This window comes from Vanessa tameamea, chromosome 15 (genome assembly GCF_037043105.1).
Source record: "Vanessa tameamea isolate UH-Manoa-2023 chromosome 15, ilVanTame1 primary haplotype, whole genome shotgun sequence".
Taxonomy (NCBI): Eukaryota; Metazoa; Arthropoda; class Insecta; order Lepidoptera; family Nymphalidae; genus Vanessa; species Vanessa tameamea.
The window spans coordinates 5284153-5299100 of NC_087323.1; the positions used below are offsets into that span (position 1 = coordinate 5284153).

Sequence of the window (14948 nt, forward strand, 5' to 3'; positions counted from 1 at the left end):
TGTAAATGTATTAAAATAAATAAATATTAATATTAATGTATTTCATTAAAATCAACTTTTCAAAAACCTTACCAATATGCGCCGATATAAATATATAATATATACGATTCAATTTATCCTTGAAATCAAAATAGTTGCAAGTTAATGGTCGAATATTTCAGATCCCATTGAAAAGCTTATTATGAGATAATTTAAAGTTATGCTGGGAACTACAAAACCAATATCGAATTAGGTAGTTTAAATTCAAATCATTCTGGCAAAACATACGAAGCCACGTATGTGTTTAATTAGTAACATTCAAAATACGCAGAATTCGAATGTCGCTTTGTGATACCAGTGTTTGGAATATCTTAAAGTTGCTCCAGGCTAATAGTAAATAGTCATGTCACAATTTGCTATAAAATCTTTAAATTAACACGTTTAGAGACCAAACTATTAAGTTAAGTAATTAGTGAGGTTTAAATTAGTCGCATTATACACAAGAAATACTACTCGTAGTAAAAATTAGCTTTATCATTAACGTGCGTTTTGAGAATCAAGATGTCTGAAGAGAAATACGTGCACGTTAGACCTCTTAACTTGAAACTTCACGATGCTGATCCGTTGCGTTTTTGTTGTAATAATCTCGTTTTACATATGCAATGTTTCTCGTCATATTATGCTGACATTAATCAACTGCTGCACGTAAGCCTGTCTCTCTGAAATGCTAATTTTTAGTCTTTCTTATCTACCTTTTCTCGCAACTTTTTTATTCACAGCGATGACTACTCAACTTATAAAAATTAACTGAGCCGAGATGGCGCAATGTTTAGAACGCGTGCATCTTAACCGATGGTTAGGGGTTCAAGCCGAGGCAAGCACAATTGAATTCTCATGTTCTTAATTGGTGTTAATTGGTGTTAAAATTCCTAATCTCGGCGCTGAAGGAAAACAGCGTAAGGAAACCAGCATGTTCATATCCACCAACCCGTCTTGGTGCAGCGTGGTAGAATAAGCTACAAACCTTCTCGTCAAAAGGTGAGACGGCCTTAGACCAGCAGTGGAAAATTTACGGGCGTTACTTTTATGTTAATACCGTTGTCCTGAACCAAATATAAATCAGTATCGATATTTATACTGAAATATAACAGTTCAATACAGTCGTGACCGTTATTTGTTAAAATTACAAATTTAAATCTATTTTAATTTATATGTCAGCTAAGAAACTCAAATTTTGAAAGAAAAAGCAGATGGAGCGCAATGTACATTAGTACAAAAAGAAGAGTCTTTTCTCACTACCGGTGATGTGTATTCGCTTTTGTTGCTTCACTATAGTGTTCCGCGCGCTCCATTACCCTTTTGTTTTATAATCTGAGTTGAGCATGATTATTTTTTACAAAGTATTATCATAAAAATATACTCATTCTTAATTTAATAATTTTATGTTAAAAAAGCAATTGGAATAAAATAAAGTTACCCTATAAATATTATAAATTAAATGAAACTCGTAAAAACTTTTAATTACTACTATCAGAGTTCGTCTTAACATATAATTAATTAAAAAGCTAATTTCATGACGTGGGTGATAATATTAAATGTTACAGCGTGTAAACTTGATACATTATTGTCATCTTATTGTAATTAAAGCTTAGCACATATTTATAACATAAGAATTAAAAACACTGAAGCCTTAATAAAAACAAATAAAAATAGGTACTGTACGAATCATGATGAGAAATATTCGCAAAAAGTCAAGCAGCATTTCCGCGTTCAAACACAATTCCGATTCTCTGGACAAAAAATGAACCAACCCTACTGTCCTTCGTGGAGACAATAAGGCAAGATATTATACCTTTAATGAACGTTTTTGTACTACTACTGAGTTTCAAGAGTTTAATTTGTGTTTTGTTATAACTAATAAGTTAATAGTAATTATCTCATTACTGGTCAAAGATCTATTCCTATTTCAAAGCGAAGACTTGTAGTTTATAACACCAATCTGCTTTAGTACGGTTTGATGGTTAGTTACTTTACTAACGAAGCAATGGGGATTAGTTAAACATACACATAAAGAACAATCCCTATAAATATGCTTAGTCCATTTAAACGGCACTCAAAGCTTGCAGCAATTGAATCATGAACTAATTGTTTAATATTTCCCTCCCTCTCCCTCTTTGTCTGTTTATCTCCCTCGAAAAAAAAAGGTTATTATTTATTAAATTGCATCAGTTAACAGATTCACTGCAAGAATAACATTAAACCTATATTGTTCACAAACTAAGCCATTTATCACTAAGTGTATAACATAGAGCTAATTCTGCTCTACAGGTCACGTTTCGCGTAGAAGTTTTCATGAAACTCTCATACGATGCTGATCCTCACGCCTCCGTTTTAAGTTGCATAATACGTAGCCTACTTCAGCAAACGTACATATATCATCAGTAGTATATATATAGTATCATATATATATTTTATGTAAATTATATTGTGATGACGAAAGGTTATTTTTTTGATATACGGACAGCCAAATAGGCCATCAGATGGTAAGTGGTTACCAATGTCCATAGACAATATTACTGTAAGAAATATTAGCCATTCCTTGCACAGCCAATGCACCACCGACCATGGGTACTGAAATGTTATGTCCCTTGTGCCTGTAATTACTTTACTGCCACTAGCTTACTCCCCCTTCAAATCGAAACAAAGTAATACTGAGTACTGCTGTTTGGTGAACGAATATCTGATGAGTGGGTGGTACCTACCCAGACAGACTTGCACAAAGCCCTTCCACCAAGTAAAAACCAGCTAAAAAGGGATCACAATATAACACGGATTAATTGTTTATATTCATATAAACTAATATGTAGTACGAATGTACGTACATATAGGGTAAACTCACCAGTAACTGGCCACTTAAGCCACCTTAAGTTAAAAATTTGTTCAGTTATATTATAGCATTGGCTGAGTTCTTTATATCTATGGATAACTGGCATTCTCTTCTTTATGTAATGGGCATTGATATAGCAATAAAACTAATTTATTAAGATAATATTCTAGTCAAAAGAAAAATAATCGCTTTTAGCTAGTAACTGGCCGGCAAAAAGCAGTAATTGGTCATCAATATACCATTAAACGGCCATACTTATATATAAAACAAAAACATTAAAAAATACTTCAAATCGTAACTCTTACTAAACTAATATCCTACTAACTGGCCATATGAGACCACAAATACATTGAAACACCCTAATTTTTTCCAAACCGATTTTATTGGGCGAAATGCTGCTACGTCTGCTGGTTGTAAAAACTGTAGATAAGAGCAGTTGCCAATAAAATCAGAAAAGACAGCAGCCGTTATCCATCCTGTATTACTGTACTCTGTACGTCCATAACCAGATGGCAAGCTTAGTATTATTCTATCAGGTATTATTTTATATCGGTATATTATCAAGGGGTCACAAGAGAAACCGGCAGCAGAGAAAATAAATAAAACATTTATGTTTTTAGCTGAACTTTTTTCTATTTCGTATATGAAATATATGTTTTAACCCCTCTCCCTGTCAAATTTTCCAGTTTTTGAACAAATATTAAAACCAGCCTCATCGGAATTAAAAATTCTAGCTGGATCTCTGATAACCTCGGTTAGGCTGTCTGCGTTTATGTACTCACGGATTTCTTAAAACCATTTACGGAGATCCTCTTCAGATACAAAAGTCTAGCGGTAGTCATTCGTACAGAAGTCCGAAATGGTTGGATGACGCTTCAAAAATGTTTTAAACCAGACGTCGCCCAGTTTGTTTTAAGTAGGTTTGAACACATAACTGTGCATATGTCCTCTTTTATTCTGGGGAAGTCACGTAGAGCTAACTTTAAAATAAAGTCGTACAAAGCTTCTTCTTCAGTCTCTGTTAGCACTAGGTCAGGGCCAGATTAAAATTTGGTATTATAATTCTTAATTTCAAGCTGAATACTGTTTCTAGGTAGACCATACTTTTTAGCAGCTTGGCGTACTGAAAAAAATTCAGTCAAAACTAAATTTACAGCATTATTAATAGATTCTTTTGCGTACTGTCGTTTTTTAGGCATTTTAAAGTTTCTCATTTAGAACTTGAATAGAAAATTATATTGAATTTAGTAACTGGCTACGTTGAATTTAGTAACTAGCTACCTATGACAGATACTGAAAAACACGAATAAAAATAAAAGATAATTATGCACACAATAATTGGCCTTATGTTCTATCTAAATACGAGCTAACTGTAATGAAATTCACATATCATACAAAAAACTAGTAACTAGCATAGGTGGCCAATAAATTAAAAAAAACGTTTTTTACTTTCAGTAACTAGCCACCCTATTTATTCTCTCTATTTGTTTTAATAACTAAAAAAAACTTGAATATAATAATTGCCTACCATTCATAGTATTCACTGGAAAGAGTTGAAAACGGAAAGTTAAGTATTTTTGACAAAACTTCAGAATGAAATAGAAAATTTCCTTACCAATTTCATAATTCGCAGCAGTTAAAGTTGAAACTTGTCTGCCAACTGTCGAAAAATAACCGCTATTACTGTCTCCAGTATCTATAAGGGGTTTTTTTAACTAAGATGACAGCTAGATAACTAAGTGATTCCGTAAACTTCTCAGTGGTGTCTTCGTATAATACAATTCTTATTATGTTGAAATGAAGTTTTGAGTGGCCAATTACTGAAAGCGGCCAGTTATACCTGGTTTTACCCTACATACGTTACCACGCAAATAGATATACAACTTAACACCAAACAATTGCAAACATTTGCGAATTTTCGCAACGATGTGTTATCATTTACAACTTATTGAATAAAAAATATTTGAAGCGAAGTTGATATGCAAATTTGATAACGACGTTTTTTGGGTAAATCGCTATGTATGCAAATTGGAAGAGAATTGAATATTTAGTCATATTGTTTAAAAAGGGCCTTTACGTCCCCGTGTTTATTTCGTCTTTTAAGGTTCAAATTAACAAAGTAATAAAACTGTAATAAAGAAATGTCGATACGAATATTTAAAAAAACAATATATGTGATAATTATCCATTTTTTTTTTTAAATAACCTTTTAAGTTCTCTTGAATTATCAATAGCGATCATTGAATCTATTGATTTATATATAATTGCCTAGATAATCATTAATTTCGTAAAACTTTTGTATTACTGTAATTAATAAGATAATCTTTAGTAGTTTAAATTTTTTTTCAAGACCGTTTTATCGTGAACTGATGAGATCTATCATGGCGTGGAGTTTACATACAGTTGGAAAAGGATGGTCCTTGCGGCGTTGAATGAAAATAAAGGGTAAAAAATACAATTCAACGTATGTTCAAACATCACTTAATCCAAAGTCCACGTGACCGTTGCAGACAGAGCTACTCGCTATATATAAACCAATGCAAAGTTACCGACTTTTTCGTTCCGTTAGTCCCCCAAAATGAAATAAATAGGGCTGTCAAATATATCTATATAAAGCACATTTTTCAAGGAAACTATATTTAATATGAAACATTTTGTAGCATAGTTCCGTTACGTTCTTATCTCAATTTAAAATATTTTAAACGAAACGCTCGAAATTTAAATTTCAATTTATTAAATCGTACGAAACCGTAGCTTAACAAAAACAAATAACGACTTCTGAATTCATTTAAGCATAAGTTTTAATGAAAAATAAATATCCAAGACCGGTTCTTGTAAAATCAGCGTAGCTGGCAAAAACATTTGCAGAATTTTAGTTTCATATTTTAAGAGAAACAAATATTGCAACCGCTAACCTGAGTAATCCATTGTAACATGCAAACTCGCACACCACCGACACGTGCTGGAAAATGGTCAGTCAAACGTTTTTTGTTACCGTTTCAAATACCTTTCTCAATCTCCTTGGTGGATTTCATTTTTAATCCTATTTCACCGAAATGAACGTAGGTTTTGCATTGTAATAAGACTTGTTTTATTTTTAGCCAACTCCACGAGCGAACAGAGACCGACATTTTAAATAATTATTATTTAATCTATGCTTATGTACACAGACTAAGCAAAGACACTTAGACGGACTCGAGGCAAATTGAAATGAATTACTTAATGGATGGTCTCTAAATGATATTTAACGAGAGATTAATAGCATTATTATTATGGTCTAAATAAAGCTGAGAGCAACAATTTATCTATGACAACTCTGTTTTATAGCGGTTATATCGGGGTCTATTAATATCAAGGTCCGCCACTCTCTCCTGGACGAATACAATATTTTATATCGTTGCCTGATAATTCATAAAGCAAGGAACGATATTTCTTTACCAAAGAATTTATTAACTTAAAACAAACAAATATTCTTAATTGAGTAAAGTAATCAATTTATTTAAAACAAATTTCAACCAAACATTCGAACAGTTTTATTTCAATTTAGAATATTTTGTTTGTATCGTGAACGTATTCACAATGTCCAATCAAGCAGCGATTGAAAAAAAAGCAACATAAAAATTAAATCTACGAAAGTGTTCTATTTTCTAGGTAACGAGCAATTTTTTCTACGTTCTATATTTAAAATAAACCGTACGTGATTAAAATGTATTAAAGTATTTCCTTTTATAGAGATACAGAAATAAATATATCAAGCAATGTATATAAAGTTAGACATCAATCTCCTACCCTGAAACACAAATCTAACATTCAAGTTTCCAGTCACGTTTTCGTATGCAACTTGTAACTGATATCAGTTTCTGAGTAAAACGTATTGCCCGGCTTTGGATTACGTTCGTTTTATCTTTCCTTCATCAATTCCGAATAGTAATAACTTTGAATTAGCAAATCAATTTATTGATACAGCTTGAATACATATTATATAAAATATTTTTAGAGAATCTGATCAGCCTACCTGTCAACCGAAAAAAGAGTCTATTTAAATTTCAACTTTTTTGTTTTTTAATTTTCAATTATTTTTGTTTTTTTTTAAACATTTGAACATATTTAATTTGCTTTTTATTTTTTTATTGTGTTAAGGCCTTGGCCTTACATATCGCTACACGTATGTTGGTTCCGTTTAAATTCAAAGCTTAAATCTACTTCACCTTAAAGCGAAGAGTAAGCATGGAAAACTTAAAAATAGCGTTTCCATTTAAGAACATCGTTTAAAAGGCCTGCTAATCTTATATAGACTTACGTTATATTAATTATTTACCATTAATTTTTTTTTGTTTAGTTTTGTAACAAAATGTTTTTCCATAATTGTATATGTACAAGGAGAAGTAAAGTAAATATAAAAATTATAATTTAACGAGACAAAAATACATGGCTATACCTAAAATTAATTATTAATAATTGTTAAGTATTTAATCCTTTAATAATACTCAGCCTTTCAGTGCCAAGCTCTACCTCCATCCATAAATTAGGATTACTTGAACTTTGTATATAGGTACATATACAGCGTATATACCTAATTGTAAATCTTCAGTGTATAATACATGACAAAACTCTTGATTAATGGACGGAACCATTTAGTCTCAAATCCCCACATGAGGATTGAACCTAAGATTATTCGAATTCCTCTTCCGATACAGATTGTAATACAGTTTTTTAAATAATTGAAAAAGAAAGGTAGACTGCCATTTGGGCCACCTGATAAGTGGTTACAATCGCTCATAGACATACATGACTAGCCAACCCTCGCCAACATCATCGCCAATGCGCTTTTGTAACTAAAATATTTTACACTGGCTCACTGATCCTTCAGAACACAACAATACTAAGGTATTGCTGTTTGGCGACATCTATTCAGGCTAGCACAAGGCGTGTCGTTCAGGGTCGGCTGAAGATCATTCAAAATAATTTTATAAAGAAAATCTTGTTTATACGATTTTGGTATACAAGCAACCACGATATTTCTCATTCGACTCGATTATATATAACTCGTCATTGAAACTCACAGGTTCTTTAGTATTTACTTTTACTTAAATTGTCAATGGATATTTTTTTATCGTTTTACTTACGCGAACGTCTTCGTGAGTTCAACTTCAAGCTTTCCTTAGAATACCTTCAATTTCTTTGCGGTAATTTATCAGAAATAAAGTCGCTATAATTAAAATAGTAACTGAAGATATTTTAAGAAATATATGATATAATGTTTTTCATTAAAATGAAAAACATGACATCGCACAGGAATCGTCACTTACAGGAAATGAAAAAGCCTATTTCACACTTCCGAGTTAATTTAAAGCAAACGTCGATGCACACAAATGTTATAAATAGATAACATCTGAAATTAAATTCAAATGTAAAGAAAAAAAAGTTTAAATTATTTTTAATGTGTTGCTAAAATACAGAAATATCTACAAATGATGACTGCGTGGTGTTAGCTATTCTAATACCAGCAACAACATTAAACAACTAAAAATATATATTTAATTTTAAAGTTTATATTAACATGAAACTTAAAATTAAAAACACGTTTTATGTGTCTAATGTTTTGAAAATATTTTATTTTATTACTCGCCGCTTACCGATGAGATATCTTATCGATTTTCAGAAATTCAACTCATTTTCATAAGTATTAGTTTTTTGATAAAATGCATTTCACATACACATAGGGTTTATCTCGGTCACAGCAAACTATTTGCGTACAGAGCGGTTGTAGCTCTAAAAACACTAAAAAATCAGCAATATTTTTTTTATTTTTTAATAATATATTAGCTACCAGACGGCTCCAGACGAGTAGAATAAGGTCCTGCATAATACGTTTATATAATGCTATATACATCTCTATTAGTCATCTTTTTTTTCCGACAACTTCAACAAACGTCACCATATTTCCTCAATCAAATCCTTCCCCACAGATCAGATTGTAAGTAAAAACCGTCAGGTAAAAAATCCGTTAGGTAGTTTTTGAGTTTATCGCTTACAGACAGACAAATGTAGTAGATATTATAATATTACTAGCTGTTACCCGCGGCTTTGCCCGCGTATAATATGAATATATTTACAAATTAACTTAAAATAAGTAACTGTAAGACCTCTTTGGTGTGTATTACAGCCCTTAGGGTAGAATATCCAGAAACGCTTAAATGCGAATCAACTCATTTTTAATCGGTAGCCCAAAAATTAAATTTCGAGCTTCGAACTTCAAAATGACAGACTTCCAGACTAACCTGAATACGAAATATTAACACCTATTTTTCCCATTAGGCCTAAAATATCAAGAAACGCTTGAATACGTATCTACTTATTTTTAATCAGTAGCCAAAAAATAAAAATTTCATGCTTCTAATTTCAAAATGACGGACTTCCAGGCTAACTTTTATTCCAAATGTCAAACACTATTTCTCCCCTTAGGCGTAAAATATCCAGAAACGCTTAAATACATATCTACTCATTTTTAATCAGTAGCCCAAAAATAAAGTTTCCTACATCTATCTTCAAAAATGGCGGTCTTCCAGACTATCCTATAAACGAAATGTCACCCGTATTTCCCTCCTTAGGCGTAAAATACCCAGAATCGTTTAAATACGTATCAACTAATTTTTAGTCGGCAGCCCAAAAATAAAATTTCCTACTTCTAACTTCAAAAATGACGGACTTCCAGACTAACCTACACAAGAAATGTCAATATCTAGAAACACTTAAATACGTATTTAATTATTTTTAATTAGTATCCCAAAAATTTTTATATATATATATAATATAAAATATTAAGGATCATACGTTAATTTACTGGTCGTTATCATTTAATCACCAACCATCTTTTAGTATTAAGCTGTCATAAATCGATTCAATAATAACGAAGTTTCTTGTAATAAGCAGTTTTTAAATATTAATTATTAAGAACATTTTAACAATCATTTTCAAAAAATGGCTCATAGTTTTTGGATTTTGTTATTTGTAGGTAAAAAACACTCATACAAACATGCATTTCCTATTGAGACCTCATAGCATAAGTTTTTTTTAAACGCTATAACCTTTACTCACAAACAGAAGAATAAATACCGATTTCCATAAATCAAACATTGAAATAGACTAACCTGAAGAATAACTTCCATCCTAAGTTTCACCCTCTTATGTGATGAATTTACAAAAAAGGTTCAGAAGTGCAATTCTGGAAGAATTCGCTTCGCATCTCACTCGTAAAATGTTGACAATCGACTACGGGGATACGCCATTTTGATACGTGTATTCTATAAACGTTACAATTATTAAAGGGAATGTCGCAACATTCTGTCAATTCACGCTCGTTTTCTCACACCAGAAATAACGAATTTCCATATACATTTTCATCTTTCCTTAGGAGATGAAATTTCAAAAATCTTCTCTTTGTGCTCACCTTCGTTCCAAAATGAATTCTTGCGCAAAATGTCATCCTGCTTTACTCTCCGGTTAAGGCTGTACGTTGTATGTGAGTAAGTTATCTTAAAAAATATTAAGTCCATTACTTATTATAACCTCAAAACTTATGAATTGTTTAGTTAATTTAGGATGAGAAGAACTTTTTTATATCACATTAATTTAGTATTATTCAGAGTTTCTTATAATAATGGTCGTTTTGAACGAGAAATAACTTAATTAAGAAAAGCGAACGTTATCTCTGTGTGAATCTGTTAGCCAGTGAGTGCTATTTCTACGCTCAGGGTATATATGTGATGTACGCACACTAACTTACGCAACTGGAAATATGCTCTACTATATATCACCGATTCCAAATAACGACGTTATTTATTTAATGTGCAATATTTTAAACTCTTCTGTACTTCGACTCATACTAATAAAAATTACAACTAGGTGGAACAACAATAAATAATACATATGATAGTAAAAATCCTAAAATATATTATTTTATCAAAACATTTAGTAGAGACTGTGTATAATAAGTCTTGTTAAATGAAAACGGTATAAATTCACGAGCCCCGACACACCTTTTTAACGAAGCAATTAAAAGAAAAATGATAGCATGAAATTTTTCGTTAACAATGAACGACAAAGGGTCGGATGTAATCTTTGAAAGATTGTAATTTACCTCGAGGTTCCTCCAAGTAAAGGAAAGTAAGTATAATACAAACAGATTTTCGAGCACCTCGTTTGAGGTAAACGGATTGAACTCTTACTTAGATCGAATAAATTCCATATAATAATAATAATAGTAAAATCCTGTAAATTTCCAACTGCTGGGCCAAGGCGTCCTCTCCCTTTGAGGAGAAGGTTAGGAGCATATTCCACCACGCTGCTCCAATGCGGGTTGGTGGATTCACATGGTATTTCGTATATATTAGGCACATGCAGGTTTCCTCACGATGTTTTCCTTCACCGCCGAGCTCGAAATGAATTATAAAAACAAATGAAAATTCCTAGTCCTTGCCTGGGTTTGAACCCACAATCATCGGTTAAGATGTACGCGTTCTAACTACTGGACCATCTCGATTTCTTATTATAGTGAAATAGTTTTGACAGATATTGCATTCAATTTTACATTTCGTTGCACACATATAGATAACGAATATTTTATCTCCGGGTAATATTATAGTTTCTATATATATCTGAATTTCTATCGCGTTTCTGCTCCGAGGGATTACTTTTCATTCAAGTGATATTGTAGTTAATTAAACACTTCTTTATTAAAAGGTTGAAATGGCTCTGAGGCTAACTTATTTATCTTATTTACGTTTATAGATCTCCAATCGGATTTCTCTGTTAAATGATTAAAAACACACGATTATTTCATTTACATATTATGTACATATATTTTAAAAGATTTTATATTTCAACGAACGAAAACAAAAATACACAAGCATAAAAAAATCAGAGCACCGCTTTTGATATGAATTCTTGTGAATTGCATTTCATTTTCGGATACGGTTCAACATTGAAACGGTGTTAAAAAAACATTTCTTTCGCCATTGTTACAGATGCTGTTGCGGACAATACTCACGGGAAAAGATTTGGTGATATTTTTTAAGCAAAATGTAAGTAACAACATTCTTTTCTCATTTTCAATTCGCATTCTTGCTTCTGACCCTGAAATAAAAAAGCAATGGATTTATTTAAAATATGCTCAGTTTCTTTACTGCTGAATAATATGTCCTTAAATTACGTTGATATTTCGATGTTATTTGTATTTTGTTTTATTATTGGATTAATGTTACACAACACATACACACATTTTACTTAACACGCACATACGACCTTATGTTATTTGTCTCTTTCTTTCGAAATTATAAATTATTACTGTGAGAGAATGGGACAGATAGCATTTTCTTGAGTAAATTTGGCTATAACTTAGCTTCATTAAAAATTGCTTTCAATTAAATACTGTATTGTTACGATTCCAACAAAATTTAAAATTTTATATATTTACTAATTTCAATAATTTTACCTAAACCCTTCAATCGTAATACATAAAAACAACAGAGTAAATATTATTATATAAGTGAAACAAAATAAGAATCAATTGATTTTAAAAAGGTTTTTTTTTCGATAAATAGATAAAAACTCTAAATGTCAAATTATGAAAACAGATGAAAAATAAATAAACGCAATATGTCAAGCCATTAACGTGAAAAATACTATTGCTAATTATTATAGCAATATATTGAAATAATATTTTTTTACATATTTATTATTGGTTTATAAGAGCCTATCTCTTATAAACCAATAATAAATATGTAAACATATTTCGAATAAACAAGTATTAGATATAATTTCCACCCAAGCTTCACTGCGAGAGAAACAACTCATAATACTAAATACTTATTTAAAAAATGATGAGCAAAAAATATATCCTTTATGCAGTAATTTCTAAGAAAACATATTACAAATTAGCATTTTTAATAAGTTTTAATTAGTTTTGTACTAAAATCTTTATGAGAGAAGCCACGTTTCTTGCTAAGTAAACAAGCACTAGGTAATTCGAAACCTCATTTGATTAATTGAGTCGTCCCCTTAATTGAAGAGTCCACAGTAACTTTGCGTTTTACTTTGCTGAAGGCAATCGGTAAATAAGATCTTTAAAACTTCGCAATAAGATCTTTAAAGTGTTAATATTACCAACTTGATAATAATGTTTATATTTATTCAAAATTTTTACAAAGGAATCGTAAATACTAAATATAACTACAAATTAAAAAAGCCAGTGTAACTACAGACACAAGGGACATAACATGTTAGTTCCCAAGGTTGGTGGCGCATTGGCGATGTAAGGAATGGTTAATACAGTTCTTACAGTGCCATTGTCTATTGGCAGTGGTGATCATTTACACTCAGGTGGCCCATATATTCATCCGCCAACCTATAACATAAAAAAAAATGTAAAATCTACTCACGTTAATTATATTGTAAAAAAATAAGGCAGCTTTTACCTGGCTTTAAACAAACAGGTTGAATTACGATTCTTCTATGATTCTACCACCAAACAGCGAAAACCATTCAGAATTCACACACTTATTACAATTTCCATTCGCCAAGACATCATCTTAAGATATAATTTTGTTGCACTTGTATCTCATTCACTCAATCATCTGGCTCACTCACCATTATAAACAGAACTCAGATCTTTAAATATCCAATATTACTATATAGTGGTAGAGTAACTAACTAGTGGGTATCTAACGAAACAAGCCAGCACGTAGTTTAAGTACCCGTTCTTTTATACAAATAGCTACTTCAAATCGCAAAGTATATAAAAAAAGAATCAAATCAGTCTAAACAGATACATATACGAGCAACAGTTTTAATTAAATAAGAATTTCAAAATAATATACAAAAACTGCAAGGAGCGCCGTTTAGTTTTGTCTGTACGTTTTTTCAAAAAGGAAAACTGATCTTTCATTCACTTTTCCTCTTTACTTTTGAATATTCCGAGTATTAATTAAACAAGCTTATATACGCGTAACATACATTCGATAAAAAACAAGGAAGAATATGTATGCTTTCGACGTATTGAATTCGAAATCAAACATGCCGTTTCCTGAAATTGATATTGTAGTATAAACATTTTTACTTTTTATTAAATGTATTCTGGAATATACTGTATACAGCTCATATATTGAAACAGAAATATATAAAATACACTTTTACATTTCCATAACATGTCACGTAATCTCTATATTCATACATACTATGATGATGCTTCTATAAATTCCTTTATAAACTATTATCCGATACGACATGCGTTAAAATATTATTCGTGCTCAAATGTGTGTCATTTTTGAAGGCTGTCAATTGAACGATATTGTAATTGGTACAGCGCCATCTAGCGGTAATTTATAACAGTGCTGGTATTACATAAACTGTCTCAGTAAAAAAAAACCCACTCATATAAGTATCAATTTTAATGGTGATTGTTTAAGCGGTGTGTAAGTCTATTTATCTTAAACATCTATTTTTAATTATTAAGATTCGTTTGAGTCTTATCTATAGTAATAGTATGAACACTTAACAAAGGCCTTAAACATTGGTTAAGATATAAAGTACAGATTTCATTCATTAAACACTTTATTGAAAGCTCTTAAGAGTAATTATTGATATCCACAATCCTTAATCGATCGCTATTCGAATATTATGACTTAAGTGATCTGGAAATTAAGTTGTCTTAAAACAAACCGAACGAATCTATAACAAACGTTAAATTTAATTATTTTCAAGAATAGAGTTCTATCGAATGTCAGGAGTGGAACTCCATCGGTGCTCGGAATGAAGAGCTCAAAGGGAAATGTGAAATTGAATTTAGCAGTGCACTAGTTTGTAATAAACAAGTTATTTTAGCAGCAATAGTTGTACAGAATATTGATTTGTATTCCAAGTTTTATTTAAGATTGAATGGCGCTCAAGCGAAAATCGTATTTATTACGCTTCGAATCGCGATGGCTTCGGATTATACTAAATTGCTGAAAGTATCAGCCTAAATCAGGCTTCAATCAAATTACGTAAAATCCATTCCTAAATCATATACTCCCAGAATTATTAC

The 14948-nt window shown here is 31.1% G+C and overlaps 1 protein-coding gene across 2 annotated transcripts in view; it reads left to right on the forward strand.

Moving 5' to 3' along the window:
• Rsh (radish) overlaps nt 1-14948 on the forward strand; it is a 105309-nt gene that overhangs the window by 7593 nt on the left and 82768 nt on the right. For both annotated transcript variants that reach the window (XM_064217157.1, XM_064217158.1), the window contains exon 2: nt 11893-11949. Coding sequence is in view for 1 of the 2 variants with exons in the window: in XM_064217158.1 (XP_064073228.1) it covers nt 11948-11949 (2 nt within the window). In the remaining variant the exon portion in view is untranslated. The remainder of the gene's footprint in view (nt 1-11892; nt 11950-14948) is intronic.